The sequence below is a fragment of the Dufourea novaeangliae genome, unplaced genomic scaffold (assembly GCF_001272555.1).
Source record: "Dufourea novaeangliae isolate 0120121106 unplaced genomic scaffold, ASM127255v1 scaffold57, whole genome shotgun sequence".
NCBI classification, from domain to species: domain Eukaryota; kingdom Metazoa; phylum Arthropoda; class Insecta; order Hymenoptera; family Halictidae; genus Dufourea; species Dufourea novaeangliae.
Genome location: NW_015373937.1, coordinates 2,193,374 through 2,211,464, shown reverse-complemented (window position 1 = coordinate 2,211,464; position 18,091 = coordinate 2,193,374). Strand labels below are relative to the sequence as shown.

At 30.8% G+C, this 18,091-nt stretch overlaps 4 protein-coding genes across 4 annotated transcripts; 1 reads left to right on the top strand and 3 right to left on the bottom strand.

Moving 5' to 3' along the window:
• Positions 1–2,018: 2,018 nt before the first annotated feature.
• On the bottom strand, positions 2,019–5,577 carry LOC107185399 (ATP-binding cassette sub-family E member 1). The gene is made up of 9 exons (XM_015573066.1): positions 5,510–5,577; positions 4,681–4,914; positions 4,373–4,588; positions 4,088–4,295; positions 3,821–4,007; positions 3,342–3,748; positions 2,946–3,258; positions 2,606–2,840; positions 2,019–2,490 (listed from the first exon to the last, which is right to left on the bottom strand). The coding sequence occupies exons 2-9, from the start codon at positions 4,891–4,893 to the stop codon at positions 2,443–2,445; spliced, it is 1,827 nt and encodes a 608-aa protein (XP_015428552.1). The 5' UTR covers positions 4,894–4,914; positions 5,510–5,577; the 3' UTR covers positions 2,019–2,442.
• Positions 5,578–6,495: 918 nt separating this feature from the next.
• Positions 6,496–8,620, top strand: LOC107185438 (arfaptin-2). Its single transcript, XM_015573112.1, has 6 exons — positions 6,496–6,621; positions 7,282–7,474; positions 7,562–7,729; positions 7,803–8,124; positions 8,214–8,391; positions 8,468–8,620. The coding sequence occupies exons 2-6, from the start codon at positions 7,303–7,305 to the stop codon at positions 8,618–8,620; spliced, it is 993 nt and encodes a 330-aa protein (XP_015428598.1). The 5' UTR covers positions 6,496–6,621; positions 7,282–7,302.
• A 2,859-nt stretch (positions 8,621–11,479) lies between these two features.
• LOC107185376 (mitochondrial import inner membrane translocase subunit Tim10B-like) lies at positions 11,480–12,136 on the bottom strand. Its single transcript, XM_015573042.1, has 3 exons — positions 12,009–12,136; positions 11,802–11,897; positions 11,480–11,653 (listed from the first exon to the last, which is right to left on the bottom strand). The coding sequence occupies exons 1-3, from the start codon at positions 12,030–12,032 to the stop codon at positions 11,480–11,482; spliced, it is 294 nt and encodes a 97-aa protein (XP_015428528.1). The 5' UTR covers positions 12,033–12,136.
• Positions 12,137–13,329: 1,193 nt separating this feature from the next.
• Positions 13,330–16,444, bottom strand: LOC107185398 (kinesin-like protein KIF18A). Its single transcript, XM_015573065.1, has 2 exons — positions 13,796–16,444; positions 13,330–13,515 (listed from the first exon to the last, which is right to left on the bottom strand). Exons 1-2 carry the CDS (start codon positions 16,366–16,368, stop codon positions 13,473–13,475), a joined length of 2,616 nt encoding a protein of 871 aa, XP_015428551.1. The 5' UTR covers positions 16,369–16,444; the 3' UTR covers positions 13,330–13,472.
• Between the last annotated feature and the right edge of the window lie 1,647 nt (positions 16,445–18,091).

The following is an 18,091-nucleotide window of genomic DNA, read 5'->3' as shown; positions in this document are numbered from 1 at the left end:
ATTGTTCATTATAATCAAGCGTTCGTTAGGATTAAATGATTTTTAATTTTACTTATAATAACTTTCAATTTTTGAAGATTTAAATATTTAATTGTATGTTGGATAATAAAAATTTTGTGCCCCGCTTTTCAACCAAGGGGACCCTCGAAGGTTTAATAGCCCTGGGCCACAAGAAATCTTAATCCCGGGCCTGTTTTTCACAATGAAAAATATGATAGGAAAGAAATTTATAAAAGATTTATATATAGCTTTAAATTATTCAAATTAAAAATGGCGAGCATTTGACGGATGTAGAACACTGATGTGATCCTAAATGAATGTTTCGGTTTTGATCATTGTGTTCAGTGGACACAAAATAGTGATAATAAATAGCACAAAATGTTGGTAAATATTACAAAACACATTCTGCTTTTATCTAATAATATATGTTTACCAGCGCCGAACCAAGGGGTGGTGCCTAAAGGGAGCTGCAGCCCCGGGACTACATATTAAAAAATAATTAAATGAAATTTTGTTTACTGTGTTAATTTTGAGATAATAAAAAATATTAAATGTAGAAATTAATGGGAGGCCAAAGTCATTAAAATATATGGAAGCATTGTTGAAATGACAGTTACCAATAGTGTACCTCTTGAGAAAACGTTCGTTATGATTAAATGTTATTTAGTTTTATTTAAAATAAATTGAAATTGTTTAAAATTTCTAGCCTTATTGCAAAAATTTTGACTCCCACCCTACCCCTTCCACTTCTCCACCCCGTTACGATATAGGTATCTAAATATTTCGTGGAAATATTCTCAAAGAGTAGTTTTTCCGACAAACAACAATCTTGTTGCCTTGACAAAATATTTATCGTATTTCTGTTTTGTTGTTTGTGAAGGATAATAAAAATATTTATCAACATTAACATTACATATGTTATTAATTAAAATTTGTATTTATTGGTACGTAGTATAAAAGAATATTCCAATCAAATTCTTAATATAATTCGAGAATTACATAATAATTGAATATTATTTCTGAGAATAATTCATTCTTAAAAGGTAATGTAATATGTTTTGTAACAGAAATAGTGATCAGAATGTATCAGAAAACAATGTAACGTCGTTACTAATTTGAAATCTTTTATTAAATTTGAATTTCGTTGCGTCCATATCAGATATTTTACGTAAAAACAAATATCTAATGTGTATCATATTAATGCCTTAATTTTGTTTCTGCAATATGCTTTGGTCACTAAGTGCCCAAAATAATTCATTACCGTTTTCAAGTATGTGCCTTGTATGAAAATATTTATTGTGCGTTTGTTCCAATTTTCGCATACAAGAAACCAAAAATTTATGCCTTGTACAATGTAAAAAATGTATTCAAGTTAACGAAACTGTATGTATTATGGAAAGCGAAAAGTAATTAAGATATGTGCTATCTACTCTTGAACTTAAGAAACGAAGAAATGAATGTACTTCTCCCCCATTTATATGCATTTTGTATAATATATGGTAATGAATGATAGAAATTGAGCAAATAAGGCATATATGTAAATTGGCACATTGTTATACCTACTCGTGATTAAATGCCCGGAAAGGAAAATTGTTCATAGCATTTTACTTTTTTTTCCCAGTTCAAAGTTGATAGTCAACAATATCGATTAATTTTACTTAAAATTCCAGTCGAGTGAAAATAATTAATAATTCGGTGTTACAATTCAGTCTAAAGAAACAGTTTTCTTCCCTTAAAGTACCAATCGTACACGAGTAATGTAAATAATTTCGATTTAAGAGAAACACTGTTTACATACGGTGATGTCGATCACCGACAGATCAACGTTTTTTTTTAACGATATAGCAATCGTAAATTACCAATTGTATGCTACAGCATATATGTATAATATCGTAATATTATTGAACTCATGAGGATTCATCAAATGATCGCTCCCATTTTCCTTTACATTCCACTTGTATTATAATTCACGTTGCATAGCAGTTATACATATAAATATACTGAGTTATTTAACTTTTTTCGATTCGTTACATACAGACATAAATTATTATTTATACAAAAAATGTGTATTATATCGGTTAGTGTGTCAGATTGGAAATGCTTTTTGTGTCGCACGTCGATGCATATAAATAAATTTGTCGCATCAATGTGTCGTGTAAAAATACGATTGTAATATTTGTTTTCAAATAAAATTTCCTTTCGTTCGCAATATATCATATCTCGAAGGACTTGCTTTTAGATATTTACTGAAAAAAAATATCCTACAAGCAAAAGTGACGCGTCGAAATGAATATTATTTCGATCAAACGAAAACCATGCGACACCAGTATTTAATGTATTATAAAATATTGATTCCCGGCTTTAAAACGTATAAAGATTTACAAAAATTTCTTCACAGTATTTCATATAAGCTGCTATTCAACCCGTTCTCGAGGTCACATCTCACTCCTCGAGGAAAAAGTACTGCCCTGCCCTTTTCTGTTCCAAGTCCTGTAAAAAGATATTATTTTAAATCTGTTGTAAAAGACTTATATTGTTTACATATGTTAATTACTTACATCAACTTAAATTATACGAAAATATTTATTATACGCAGATTACATACTTTTACAGATTGACTCTTGTTGATCCTTGGTCTAAAGTTGTTCGGATCTCTTCTGAAAGTAATACCTAGCAGTTCCAAGAATCTATTCATGCCATATAATAAAGACTGTGGACTGTGAGCTGTTGTTGATAATGATGGTGTACCGGAAAACACTATTACACGGTCAGCCAAGTATGTAGCCATGATGAAATCGTGCTCTACTACAAATCCTGTTTTCTTTGCATGCAATATGAACCTGGAATAATAAAATAAGTTATAATAGAATTATTTATAATAATTCCTGGAGTATATGTTTTATTGTACTTTAATAACGTAAATGAAAATATAATATCTCTATTACCGTTTTATAACTTTAGCCGCAACTAAACGTTGTTCAGAATCCAAGTAAGCAGAAGGTTCGTCAATCAAATAGACGTCGGCAGGCTTTCCAAGACACAAAGCCAGAGCCACTCTTTGCAATTCTCCTCCGGAAAGATTTTGCACTTCTTGATCCATAATATCATCTATCTTCAAAGGCTTCATAACGTCCGTCACGAATTGAGGATGCACGTAAGCGTCCCTGATCTTTTCGTGTAACAATTGCCGTACGATGCCTTGAGATTTAGGACTTATCTTCTGTGGCTTATAACTGATATGTAACATTGGAATACTTCCTGCATCGTATAAAATTATGTTAATCAATAAATTTGTTATAAAGTGCATTAGAACTTGATAACTAAATTAAATCTTGATTTACCGGAACCATCATCAGGTGGTAAATTACCAGCCAACATTCTAATAAACGTCGTTTTTCCCGTTCCATTTTCACCAAGTAACACAAGAATTTCGGAGTCAGTGAACTGACCTTTTTCAACACGCAATTGAAACGAACCCATTGTCTTTACCATTGCTGGATATTCATAATGATTCATACGTTTCACTTCTTCTTCGGTTGCGCTTTCTGCTACCTTGAAGACAAGAGATTCCTCACGGAATCTCAAATTCTCAGTTGGAACGAAACCGTCCAAAAAAATGTTTATACCTTCTCTGACAGAGAAAGGCATAGTAACAACACCATATGCACCAGGGACACCATAAAGACAACATATGAAGTCTGACAAGTAATCCAGGACTGATAAGTCGTGTTCTACTACTATTATGAACCTATTCAATTTGAACAATTCCATAAATTTCAGGGAAAATTTATAGTATGTTTCATAAATAACAACTGCTTACTTATCAGGATGAATAAGAGATCGGATTGTTAAAGCAGCATTAAGACGCTGCTTTACATCCAAGTACGAAGATGGCTCATCAAACATGAAAATATCTCCATTTTGAATGCATACCATAGCACAAGCAAAACGTTGAAGTTCTCCACCAGACAGTGCCTCAATCCCTCTGTCACGTATATGCATTAAATCTAAACAAAAATAAATTGTTATATTATCATTTCAAATAACCATTCCCTTAATTCAATGTTTGGTACTATCATCATCTTACCCAACATTTTACAGATATCTATTTGATTCCTGCATTCATCTTTTTTATCTAAAAGTTGCTGCACAGTGCCTTTCACAGCTTTAGGGATTTGATCTACATACTGAGGCTTAATGAGAGCTTTCAAATCGTCCTCCAATATCTTAGTAAAATAATTTTGCAACTCACTACCCCTAAAATGACTTAAAATTTCTGTCCAATCTGGTGGATCCTACATTAGGAATTCAAATTATGTGTTAACCAGAATGTAGTGTATACTTTGCAAAGTATATATGTAAGCTTACATACAGTAAATCGACCCAAATTTGGCTTCTGTTTGCCTGCTAAAATTTTAAGAGCCGTCGATTTACCAATTCCATTAGTTCCAACCAAACCTAGTACTTCTCCAGGACGTGGGATTGGCAGTCTATGTAATTTAAATGAATTCTTTGAATAACGATGTGTAGTTTCTTTTTCTAAATTACTAGGAAGATTAATGATGGATATTGCCTCAAATGGACATTTCTAAAAATAAATCATTATTAGTGTTACTATATAATTTAAATAATTATAAATATAGGATTGTATGATTGTACACTTAGAATGTTTTACTATACCTTAACGCAAATACCACATCCAATACATAATTCTTCTGAAATAGATGCTATTTTGCTATTAGGATAAACTTCTATACAAAGTTTTCCCATTCGTACAACTGGACAGGATCTCTTACATTCCTGCCTACATCGTTTAGGTTTACATTTATCAGAATTAACAATAGCTATACGAGTTAAACGATCCGTTTCTTCCATAGACTTTTTAGGCGGCATGATGGTAAAATATCTGCCTGCCTGAAAATTATATACAAACAAATGTTAACATTTAGAATACAATGTTTAAAAATAACTTCAATATTTTGAGGATTAATTTATTTCTCAGTATTAAATTATCATCCAAAAAAGAGAATATCGGAATGCATTATGATTAATGACTTCAAAGTTATTGAAAAGGATTCAAATACAGAAAACTATATAACAAAAACTAAACGTTTTAAATAAATGACCTTTTAAAGCAAGGAAGTTTTGTTTATTATGAATTTTATCTAGTAATTAAGGATCATAAGAAATAATTTCAACATATGTTTTATTCATAATATATAATTGAAGAGCAAATAGTCAGTTTTCCTGTTAGAATATAAAACAGAGAGTAGTGACGTAGTTATGAACATACTTAAAAAAAATTTTCATAAATATTTGCATTTGAACAAAGGTGAAATATACAGAAATGCAGTTTCCAGTTTCACTGCGGGATTCTAACCTCGCGTAATTACTTATAAAACGTGCTGACAGAATAATATTTCACAATTGTATTATATAATTAAAAAAAGTAATTTATTCTAAATGCAATATCTCCTTACTCTGTAATATTTAACAGACACATACGTACCTACGTACCTGTCAAAACCAAAAACGTGGAGGAAACGGAGGAAACTCCTCACAATCTTTTCGAAGGAGTTTCCACACTTGTACACCACCACATGCTTGGATTCCAAACATAGAATACAGTATGGAAGACTATGCACTCGATATGCAGTGCAAACTTATATTATAAGTTTACATTGGTTTACATCCTTACATCATGCTTACATCGTGGTTTACATCATGGAATAGGTCTATTCCAGTCTATTTCATGATGTATATTATTATTGTATATCCTTCACTATCGTTACATCATAGTCTATCCCTATCCTTGCCATTTTTCAAATACCTTTTAAATATAAGAAGATAGTTAGACAAAAGTAGAATATTTCTGTTATTATACATTATACGTTACACAAATGTTACAAGTGATTTTCAAACTAAATGATTATGGGCACAGAAAAAATTATTATATTATTTTTTATAATTAAAACATTACCCAGGCAGTCATACCTGCAAAGCCCAATTTTGTCACAACTGGTTGAAACTTGTCATAACTGGTTATATTAAGGTTACATGTTTCTTCATTTTTCTTCAAATTTTTATTTAGGCGTTAGTAAAAATTGTTATTCTGTACAACGAAAAGGCAGTAGTATATATGGATCCATATAAATGAATGTGATGTTAAGTTGACTTATAACTTATAATTATAGAAAGTTTTATCAACATTTATTAACTTTGTAAACATTATTGTATTCAACTTATCAGTTCTAATATAATATGAAGTTTTAAAGACAACATTGTATAGATGAAAATGAAAAAATACCGGTAATTCTAAATGCATATTTAGGTTTCAGCGATTTCGATATTATTTCAATTTACTATTATATGGATTTCGGCATAACTTAATAAACATTACATGTATCTAAACGAAAATACTACTGAATTTAAATCTCAGAATGAACTTTTATTATGAGCTTTAGGGTCGGGTGTTGGTGTTATATAGGTCCGGGTTATCAAAGGTCTTTGCATTACGCCACCTAGCTTCGAAAACTGCATCTCTTATGAAGCATTATAAAGATTCGTTCTGAAGTTTTGAGCATATTATAATAACATTTACGTGTATTCTCTCATTTTTTAGTAAGTACTTATATAAATTAGTATTTCTTATATATAGTGGACATTTTTTGTTTTTGGTTAATGCAAATGTAGATCGTCCAAATTTATGAACGAATACAGTAGCTGCAGCAGCCTAACCGTACCTACATCTACTTAGTTTTAAAACAGGTGTCAAGTGACAGTTCTTACTGCTTTTTTCCTTTCTATATATAAGTTCTTTTTGCTAACGGACTATTAAAACCTCATATGCCATAATACGCTGAATCATTTATACGTAATTTTTGTATGTAACATTTTTCTGTTTATGCATGTACTTATACGAATATTTTAGTGACCCGAATGTTACAAAAAAATGGCGGTTTGACGTAAACATTTTTCCTTCTTGTAAATTTTCCTACTGTTTCATAAAATTGATCATTTCTTTTGTTACTGAATTCCTCTGTATGCTGTGTATAACTGTATTATACCTTTGATATACTTTATTAACACATTTGTCAGTAATATTTTCATTAATGTTCAGCCTTTAGTTAGAATCAGTAGATATTACTTTTCTAGTATGTGCCAGTTTCCTTTTTTTACATTTTTGAATAAAAAAAAGTTTTAATTAATTTTGCTTTTATTATAAAGACATGTATATTAGTAGGCATAGTGATTTATTTCTAATTGAAATATTCTAAACAGTTGTTACACCCACCCAGTGGAATGGAGAGAAGTATTCATGAAATGCTGAAAGATGCTCCAACTATAAGTGAAAACGATAATGCAGTTCATGGTGGAACTCCTCCTCCTCATTTACCAAACAATTGTACTAATGATACTCAAACCAGACCAGCTACAATAAATCTAACATTGGGTAGTCCTACATCACAAATGTGTAAGTAATATGAATACAATGTAACATGTTAAATATTATTTCAACAAATATTTATAAAACTGAGTCAGTATATTTATCTAATGGCAGCTGTAACAGTATCTCCAAGTACACCTATTCAAAATGGGGATACGCAAACAATGCGTACTGCTCAGAGTAAAATTGAAAGCATTAAAAACTGGAGTATTTCTACATATAAATGTACAAGACAGTTAATGTATGAAAAACTTGGAAAAACGTCGCGTACAGTAGATTCAGGTAAGTTATCTGTAATGTAATCTCATTAGTTACATTTTTATTCTTTAATTATAACTCATGTTCTCATTTTTAGAGCTTGAAACACAAATCGAATTATTAAGAGATACTCAAAGAAAGTATTGTAATGTATTACGATTATCTAGAGCTTTAGCTTCCCATTTTCATCATGTTGTGCAAACGCAACATGCTCTTGGAGAAGCATTTTCTGAATTGGCACAGAAATCACCGGAATTACAAGAAGAATTTCTGTACAATTCTGAAACTCAAAGGAATTTAACTAAGAATGGTGAAACATTACTAGGGGCCTTAAACTTTTTTGTTTCTTCTGTAAATACACTTTGTAATAAAACTATTGAAGACACTTTGCTAACAGTGCGACAGTATGAAACAGCAAGGTAATGTCGAATTTTAGAATGTAACAACATGAAAATCTAAAATATCTTTTTACGTTTCAAGATTTTGATAATATTTCTTTCATTTACAGAATAGAATATGATGCCTATAGGACAGATCTTGAAGCATTAGCCCAAGCAACGAAATCTGATGGTAGCAATGCAGCAAGATTAGAAGAGGCACAGACTAATTATGAAGAACATAAACAAAACTTTGAAAAACTACGATCAGATGTCTCGATTAAACTTAAATTCTTAGATGAAAATAGAGTATGTTGTTATTTATCTTTCTGTCTTTCTTTCAAATCTTTTCTATTATTACATTATGATTATATTTTTATTACAGATTAAGGTAATGCATAAACAGTTACTGTTGTTTCATAATGCAGTGTCTGCCTACTTCTCTGGAAATCAAACTGCATTAGAAGCAACATTGAAGCAATTCAATATAAAAGTTAAATCGCCAAATTCATCTTTACCATCATGGCTCGAACAGTAGTTATACGAGAATGAATAAATGCCAATATTTTGAGGAATCTGAACAAAAAAATACATTCGTCCATTCGAATTTTTCTTCAAATAACTAAGGGAGAGACAAGGTAGAATATCTATCAAATTATTAAAAATGTATCAGGAAACGTTGCTGTCAAGATATCTGTCAGTTTAAGTGGTTTTTGGAATGAAATTAGATAATAATTCAGAAACCAGATTGAATTATTTTCTGAATTATATTTTAAATATTGGCCAATACCATTGATGTACAAAACCATGCATTAATACATCTCAATCGTATAATTAGCACTTATGTGCAACATTTGATGGGAATTAAGTATATATCTGTTGATAAGATTTGACAAAGGTTCTCTTGATTCGATAGTAATGCTTATAAAACTTTAAAGGCAATAGATATTTAATTTTTACATCTGTCTTCTTAGAGAAGTTCTAATGTAAATACATGATGTATGATAAACTGAACTTTGAATTTTACAGTATGTATAAAACAGTATTAATTGGTTGTTTATATTACATTTTGTACCAACATAGTAGGCATATTGTCTTTACTAGTAAGAGGACTGTAACCATCAAGCGAGAGAATTTATAAACTAGGTGTTTTGTTGTACTCTTCATTCCATTTTTAATATTAATAGTACCAATAGAATTTTATTTGTGGTACATTCAAATCAATCTTCCAAAATACAAATGTTGGTATTCATTTACATTTTGTATAAAAACCAACATAATTAATTTAAAGAAAAAACAATATTCACAGAAATTTATATTCTTCCAAATTTAAACTTGAACTATTTATGTATCTTAGTTGCTATATTTAGATATTGGCATTACTATCATCTTCCCATATGTACTGATTTTGATATCAGAGTCATGTGTTTCTAAAAGGCCAGAAACAATAAGTTTTTGAAATCTATGCTTAAAGTTATCATACTTTTAAATTGTGTACTTTTCATATGCTCTCTTTTCGTACGTATAATCGTCCCTTATAATGACATTAATTTAATACAATCACTATGACTTAATTTATTTTAACAAAATTTATTAATGAATATGTACATGTTACTTAATTTATTGCAATAACGAAACAGTTGCGTTAGTAACAATACTAACATTATTACGAGATGTAATAAATGACACGTAATTATGATTTATTTTCCAGAAATACTTTTAAGTATTTCGAAAAAGGGGCTATAATTTTTATAATAAGATCTCTATAGTTTTTTGCCAATAGAACAGTATTCTTTCATCAAATGCGATTAGTGTTTATGAAAATATTCGTATTTTAAAAAAGAAGTATTCAACTGTTGAAAAGATTAACATACTAGTCATATTTTTTAAGTGAATAATTAAAAATTAGGTGAATTAAAATTACGATTTACATGTTTTTTTTTAAACATGTTAATACTATTTATGTCTCTATCCTTTGCTTCAAATCAATAGTACATAGAGTCTGTACTAAACTATTACACATCTTTACGCTTTATGCATAACATTTTTAGTATAGGTGAAATAAATATATGTACATTGTCACCATTGTTTGTTGCTTACACCCATAGTTTATATTAGCATTGATAGTAAATTAAATTATATAAAAAAACCTAATCTATTAAGATTATATTATCATCAAATACGTTTCATTATTATTCTTTTATGAAATTCTTCCAATGTGATCATAATGTACATCCTTTAATGCATGTAAAACAATGTGTGTAAGTGAATCGTGTATAGAAAAACATATAAGATTTTCAGTGCATAATTTCAACATTTTTGTGAATTCTTATAACTGTAAATCAGCATTTATCTCTGGTACAATAATAGAATTTACAAAAGCTGCTATGTAATTCATGTTCATGTAATGAATAATCTCTGAAGATTAATAAATTTTATCAAATATTTTGCTATGATCATATAGGAAATACATTCCATTAAACAACAAATTTTTGTTAAGATATATTTAGGCCGTTACAATGTATTGTAATAAGATGAAACTAAAGAGTCTTATATTTATTAATTACTAATAAGTATGAGGGTAACGTTGAATAACTTGCATTTTTGAAGAATGCAATTTGAGCACCTTTTAATTTCTAAAACGTATTGTAGCTAATGTATTATGTTCCTAATCATGATGTTATTGTGTGTATATTATGTGTATACAAACTACTAATAATAAATGAATGCTTATATACTTTGCTTTCTACAAAATTTTAATTATTTATAGTTAAATCAGTATCCGGATATCAATCCTCTAATTCAAAATTGACACAACTATAAGAAACTAATAAATTACAATTTGTTAAATAGTAACAGGCATTGAACAATAATTTATTTATTACTACAATTAAAATGATGTCTCAATATATTCATATAGGTATAGGCATAGCCAGGTGGAGGCACTTGGCCCCCCCTAAACAGAAAGAGGTGACTTTTGCCCTACCCTAGAAGAAAAAGATTGGATTTTGCCCCCCAGCCTTCCCAGAATTACAAAATTTTTACATATTTAAATTGCAGTATAATTTAAAACACGACCAACAGCCTCTATTAACAAAACCCGTACATTTTCAACGATTTATGACTTTAAAAACAAAATAGAGTATCTGGCTACATACAGTTTTTTAATTGTAGCAGTTGATGTGTTAATATTTTTGCCCCCCCAACTGATAATCTGGCTATGCCCATAAATATAGGTAACAATGGATAGCACTGAATAACCATTCTTTATACAATATAAACTGTACATGTTACAAAGTACCTATTATTGTGAAAAATGATTCTCCAAGTTTTTACATAAAAATATGATATCTATGATACACATAATGAAAAATTCAATTAATTTACATAGGATTTACTATGTCTTATTCTCAGGCTCTTCTTTATGCATTTGTTCTTCTAAAGTTGCCTGTGCTTGCTGAACTTCTTCTAATCTTTTTTGTATAAGAACAGGCTGTACTTCCATAAATATTTCCATCATTTTATGATTTGCACGGACATGCTTTTGCAGGCATTTGCTTACACAAATATCCTATAAGATGACAAATGCAAAACAAACACATATTATAGTTATGTACAGTAGACAAGAATGTTTATTTTAAATATTGCTAATAATGAATCATATATTGTACGAACAAAACAGTACACAAATTACAAGTAAAATATAGTTCAAAACACACCTCTTCTGCTGAAACTTCTCTTGAAATAAATGTATTCAGGCATCGTTTGAAACAGGTTTCAGATATTTGATTATATAGGAGTAAAAAATCCTTAAACTACAACATAAGTCTCATATAAAAATATTCTTTTAACGATATTTGTAATAATGTGAACATAGGTTAGAAAATAATACTTAATTATTAATACAAAATATTGACAGTAAGTACATTTCTTATTTGCGTAAGATCCATATTTAAGTTACAATCTTCGAATTAAGTGACAAATTCACAATATCCTACTGCAATTTTTGTTTTCATTGAGGTTATAGCACATCGGCAATATTCTTCAAATTTGTAACGATATAATTTCTAACTATCGATCAATGACACATGTTGTAACTCGATGTTTCGATTTCGTCATATATCGAACAGGACATACTTAGAAATGGCGTGCAAAATCACTAACGGAGATTTATCACAGTGATCGCCGAATCACGATCACGGTCGTGATTTAACTTCATTCACGACCGTGATTGCGATTTTTTTATCTTGAGTGAATTTCACATTTTGCATGATTGGAAAAGTAGTCAAAATAACTCATTGTGCTATCTACGGAAAAATGATGGGACAATCCACACATGCATATTCCTCATGCAAAGGACAAATATTAGCAGTTAAAAAACGAACTCACACGTACGCCGACGTACGCGCAACACAGTCAAGAAGCGCGCAACTCAGGTCGTCTTCTGCTTCTTGCTGGTCGCGCACCTGTAGCCGACCGGTTAGCTGATAGGAGTTCGTTTAAATGTGCAACCCACACATGTGGTATAAATTACGTACAGATGCCTGATGGGGATTGTTATCGGCGAAAGTCAGCGGATCTGGCCCACCCAGAAAGAATTTCTAGTTACGCTAATGCCAAACACGGAAATCAATGTTAAAAATCGCATTTCACCGAAATTTAGGTTTCATTTCACTATTACATTCTTCTCTTCTACAATCAAAAAGACAACCGAAGACGCACATAATTTAAACTACATATGTATATACTGCCTCCTCAATACAAATTTAATTTATCCTCTATGTACTCTATGTTAAAAGCTCATTGTTGTTTCTACTACATTCTGATTTGCTACTATTCTGACAAGGATATAAATACTAAAAATTATAAATGACCAAAAAGAAATAGAAAGTAGGATTCAGGCCGACTGTTTATAATTAAGTTATCTAATGATGGTGTGATAATGCTCGACCTCCGAATACAGACATATTTATTTCGTTGCGATTTGTACAAAATATACATTGAAAATACAAAGGGTAATACAAAATAATTTACTTCTATAGTACTCATCAATGTAATAATAATTATTTTTATGTTACATTGAATATATTCAATTTATCTTTGTTCATTAACTCAGTCTTTCAAATCACTAAAAGTCTGTTCATTAAAATATCGTTAATAATACGCGCAGCGTGCATCATAAAATCTCTTAGCCAAATGGCACGTTACATAATACAGTTACACTTCTGAATAATATAATAATTTGCACATGTACGGCGTCATCCTAATAATTTTTATACTAATATTATAATAGAAATATAAGCTGTTTAGCCAGTTCTTTGCGCACCTTAGTGACTGGCTTAAACATAAATAATTATATACGTTGTTCGATATACCATCAATTATTATTTCTACTGCCGTGGCACCCGAGACGAAAGTGAAGGTACAATGGATCTGCAACAACATACAATATTCTGTTAATAAATAGAAGAAATCTCTTTTTTTCTCTATGAAAGTACGATAGTTATTTCTCGGTATTTTAAAGTCCCGAAAATCTTTTGTCCATCAGAATTTTTTACAATATACATTAATTTGATACCGATTGAAAAACTTTGAATATTAATCTGTACCATCGTTTGTCTATGTATAGCTCGTTTCTGTATTTCTATGTATGCATTTTAAAAGTTTCAATACGCAAACCAATTATTTCTATGCTTATAGATTAAATACTCACTTTTGTTTTACATTTGGCTTCTGGTATGGATGTGTTGTGATTAATCCACGCCTTTCCTTGTCTCTCATTACTTTCAGAGCAGCAGATGTTCCATCAATGTTATCCTTTTTACGTTTCTCTGCTTTTAATTTATTTAATGTGGTAATGCTTTTTGTACTCATTACTGTATGTGGTCTTTGTACATATTTATTTTCTTTGCCCTTCATTCCTACTGGGTTCACTGTATCTTTATGCTTCAGGGGTATCCCTTTTGGTTGCTTTATGGGTGTATTTGCACTATCTCCATGATTTTTATCCAAAAGAATACGCTTTCTCGTTTTCCCCTGTGTAGAATTTTCTTTACTCTGTCCATCTTCCTTGTGTTCGTTTGGTTTCGCTGTATCCTTATTGAAAGTCGTATTTGCACATTCCACTAAACTAGAAGTCGTATCTTCTGTTTTGATGGCTTTGCCTGTGTTTGGAATAGATGTACTGAAAGTTGAGTTTAAGGTGTCTTTAGAACAATTATCATGCTCGTGATCAACCAAAACATCTGTTGTACATACTGGCACTTTACTATTGAGAGGATCTATCAAATCAGATATGTTAAGACAAGTCAAACTGTAAAAGTGTTTTTCATGATCAATTGTTTCCATGTCTGACCATTTGATATTTCTTACACCTTCTAATAATTTAATTAATTGTTTAAATTCCTCCTTCATTGTGCCTGTCATTATTCCATTGATTTTCATTGTATTATAATAATTTTGTAATGTAATACTCATTGTTTTATTTATCGAATAATCAGACTGCATTTCATACTGTTGAAGATTACTGATCTTTTTCACATGCTCATATTGCTGTTGCAATCTAGCCTTTTCTATTTCACAAGTTCTTAGTGCAATTGTATTCTCTAGCTTTTCCAGTTTTTGCAACTCCACTTCAGCTTTCAGTTTCTGTAATTCGATTTCAATTGAATGCAGTTCTTCCCATGTTGTCATCATTTGTATTTTCAAAGATTCTCTCTGCTGCTCAAAGGATTGCACAGAATTATTTAAATGCCATTTACCACTGGCATTTTCTTTTTCTGGACTTACATCGTCAATAGTCGCTATAAGATTATATAATCTCTCATCTGCAGCCTCTTTATATTGAAATCTACAACACAATAGTTTGTCGGCGCTTTCTAATGACAAAACTTTCTCGTTTAGGGTTTTCTTTCTTTGAAGCAACTGAATCAATTTGTTCTCTATCTCCTCATCCATCTTTGTATCCTTAGGCACTTGTGATACATTTATCAAACCATTCTCGAAAGCTAACAGTTTTTCTTTTAAATAATTTATTTCTTTCTTTTGTTCTTCTACCATTTTTATATATCCAGTCACATGCATTTCACAGGATAGAATGTTTTTCTTTATATGTGTCTTTATTTTCTTTGCTCTGTTCGCGTATCGTAAAGTGTTATATGTATCTTCATAACTGAGGCTGGAGGGTGCAATATTAGCTATCATAACTGTCTGACAATTTCCACCTAGTGAATCTTTCAATAGTCGTGTTAGTTTAGAATCTCTATATGTTATATGTTTTGCACCATCAGCCAAATTATTAATGCAATTTCCAAGAGCTAGTAAAGACCTATTGATATTTGCACCTTCTTTGAATCTTGCTCCCTTACATCCTGTAGCAGAAGCCCTTTCAGATCCAGCCAAATCAATCATAGACAATTTGACTTGCCGCACTTGACCATCTAATTTGTTGGTAATGTTAATATAAACCTGAAAGACAGCATGGCTTCTACTACTTTCCTTGTTTGCATCAGTGGGATGCTGAGTACGATTTTTGTTACCCTTTACTAAAAGGGACAATAACTCTTGCGCACTATTAATACTAATTACTTTAAGGCCTGCAATTATAATGCCATACCTACCATCATCTCTCAAATGTAAAGGACCAGAGTTATGTAAAAGATCTTGAACATTCTCATTATAAACTTCTAAGTATGTAACACCTAAATTAAATTCACGGTGCCCACCCTGCTTTTCTATTTGAAAAAATAATTCTGCTACTGTTCTGTATGTAATTCCAGGATCTTCATTACTGCCAAGCATCGTATGAGTTTTTCCAGCACCTGTTGCTCCATATGCAAACACAGAACAATTATAACCATCCAGCAGGCCAGTGATTAAATCTTTAGTACTTCCTTGGAATACATCTATATTGTTAGATTGTGCATCAAAAACTTTATCGAAAATAAACTGCAATTCTTTGTTTTGTTTTCTGAGTAAATCTCGACCCCTTTGAGCAACACCATGATAAAAGAAAGGATTTGCTTCTTCCTTGGGATCGAAAATTATCATCTTCTCGTCAACAACTTGTATGATGGTTCTACAACTGCCCTGTAATTCACGGTCATTCTGTGGTCGAACTCTTACAATTACTTTGATACTTGTTTGCGAACCAGATTTGACTTGTATTGATGAAGCTGTACTTCCACTTGTACTAGGTTTCGTTCCATTAACCGATACTTGTTTCCTCGGAATCTTGTTAATTTTATTAGGCGAAAATGCTTTCGCCACATTTCTCTTGTTAAACATTATAGCAAACTCTACGAATTCACATTGAAACACCCATCACCGACCGTTGACGGTAAAACAAGTTTTGAAATTTAAATTGGCGTACAGTCCAATTGCTTTGAAATCAGTTGCACCAACCTATGCCACTTCATAGCAATGACAAAGAATAGAGATACAACAAGAGGCGATACTCGGAGAGAGAAATCACTTTTCGACAGAGACAAAATCAAAGAGGAGATGGAGAACTGTTAACACGGGTTTAGCTCCCCTACATCTCGTAAGAGTACTCTGAAAGCAGTTTTAATTCTCAGATTTTGTAACAGGTGGCATTCACAGCGTTATTAAGTGTGACTAATTCTAAGTGGGGTAGTGGAGTTAGTCAGGGTTAGTATTGTACATATTTTGTATAGAACAGTGGAAACATTAGTTATTTTAATCATTATTTAATTAATTTTAAGTTGCAATATGGCATTTAATGTTCCCTATGTACTTGGATGATATGATGCAGAATTATACCATCGATTTTCAATCCCAGTGCAGATATGTCTATATCAATGGATGGATGAAAGTAAGTATGTAAATAGTGGATTCTGGCAAATAAAAAGTTATTTAATACGGATCTTTTCCGAGTATACAGGAGTGTTGTGTGTGTCATAAACATTTTACAATTGATGATAAATCCTCTGATATATCTCTGAGACGGATAGTAATACCAGCTCAAAAATGATAACACGTTAAAGATATGAATTTTCAATGTTATAATTAAACTATGTAATTAGTTTTTTGTACGCGAACACAACAACCTGCACAATTATTTTTATTTTATTATTAGTAATTCTATGATATATGTATATTGCATATATTTTAGGGTTTCGATTTATTTACGAAACTAATCTGACCAGTTGCTGCATTCTTTGATACCAATTTTCAAGAAAATAAAACTTCTGTATTTCAATTAATTTGAGAGACACGTGGCTGAATATTAACATGCGTTCATTATTTAATTACTCGCAATAACGTGTAAGTAAATTCATAGGCAGTAAAACTATTCATACTCCCATATAAATTATAAATATGTAAATATTAATAAAAGCGGTGTATATATTCTCCCACATGTAGATTTGATAAAGTATTTATGAAACTACATCTATTCTGAATTTATCTGTTACAAATATACAAATGTAAGGCAAGATATAAAACAAATAAAACAAGAACATGTAAAAAGTAACATTAATAAAATGTCCATTAACGATGCATTTAGAATAAATTGTCTTGTAGATAAGTGAAAAAATATATACTTTTCCGTTCCATGTTTCATGACTGTCATATTTATCCCTTAACCTTATAAACTGAAGCACCGGATATTTTTATTCCCGCCAAATCATATAGATACCCGCAATATGTATGGAATATATAACACTTCATTTGTGCTAATAATACTCAGAATTCATGCTTTATCGCTAACGTCGGGTATTGACACTAAAATGGTAACAGGGTTACGTAGCCCTATGAACGTGGGACAGAAAAAACCATTGGATGATAGGTCTATTCCTACGATCGTCTATTAATACGAATTTTGAAACGCCCGCCATTGGTCATAGAGTAAGCCTACATCTCGGTAGAGTAGAGGATGCTAATGTCGTGTTAACAAAATAATGTATTGAGGGGAACACCCTTGGCAATGCGTACGTCGGGGTTTTTTTATTAATAACTCATTAACCATTTTTTTTTTTTTTTTTTTTTT

What these genes read in the sequence shown, in the direction of transcription:
- LOC107185399 (XM_015573066.1), bottom strand. Translation starts at nt 4,893, where the DNA reads ATGCCGCCTAAAAAGTCTATGGAAGAAACGGATCGTTTAACTCGTATA. An exon ending in CAAATTTGGGTCGATTTACT is followed by an intron (nt 4,296 to 4,372) that starts GTATGTAAGCTT and finishes TTCCTAATGTAG; the next exon opens with GATCCACCAGATTGGACAGA. An exon ending in ACCACCTGATGATGGTTCCG is followed by an intron (nt 3,259 to 3,341) that starts GTAAATCAAGAT and finishes TATACGATGCAG; the next exon opens with GAAGTATTCCAATGTTACAT.
- LOC107185376 (XM_015573042.1), bottom strand. Translation starts at nt 12,032, where the DNA reads ATGGATCTTACGCAAATAAGAAAT. An exon ending in ATCTTACGCAAATAAGAAAT is followed by an intron (nt 11,898 to 12,008) that starts GTACTTACTGTC and finishes CTTATGTTGTAG; the next exon opens with TTTAAGGATTTTTTACTCCT. An exon ending in GAGAAGTTTCAGCAGAAGAG is followed by an intron (nt 11,654 to 11,801) that starts GTGTGTTTTGAA and finishes GTCATCTTATAG; the next exon opens with GATATTTGTGTAAGCAAATG.
- LOC107185398 (XM_015573065.1), bottom strand. Translation starts at nt 16,368, where the DNA reads ATGTTTAACAAGAGAAATGTGGCGAAAGCATTTTCGCCTAATAAAATT. An exon ending in AAGCCAAATGTAAAACAAAA is followed by an intron (nt 13,516 to 13,795) that starts GTGAGTATTTAA and finishes ATGTTGTTGCAG; the next exon opens with ATCCATTGTACCTTCACTTT.
- LOC107185438 (XM_015573112.1), top strand. Translation starts at nt 7,303, where the DNA reads ATGGAGAGAAGTATTCATGAAATGCTGAAAGATGCTCCAACTATAAGT. An exon ending in TAGTCCTACATCACAAATGT is followed by an intron (nt 7,475 to 7,561) that starts GTAAGTAATATG and finishes ATCTAATGGCAG; the next exon opens with CTGTAACAGTATCTCCAAGT. An exon ending in AATTCTTAGATGAAAATAGA is followed by an intron (nt 8,392 to 8,467) that starts GTATGTTGTTAT and finishes TTTTTATTACAG; the next exon opens with ATTAAGGTAATGCATAAACA.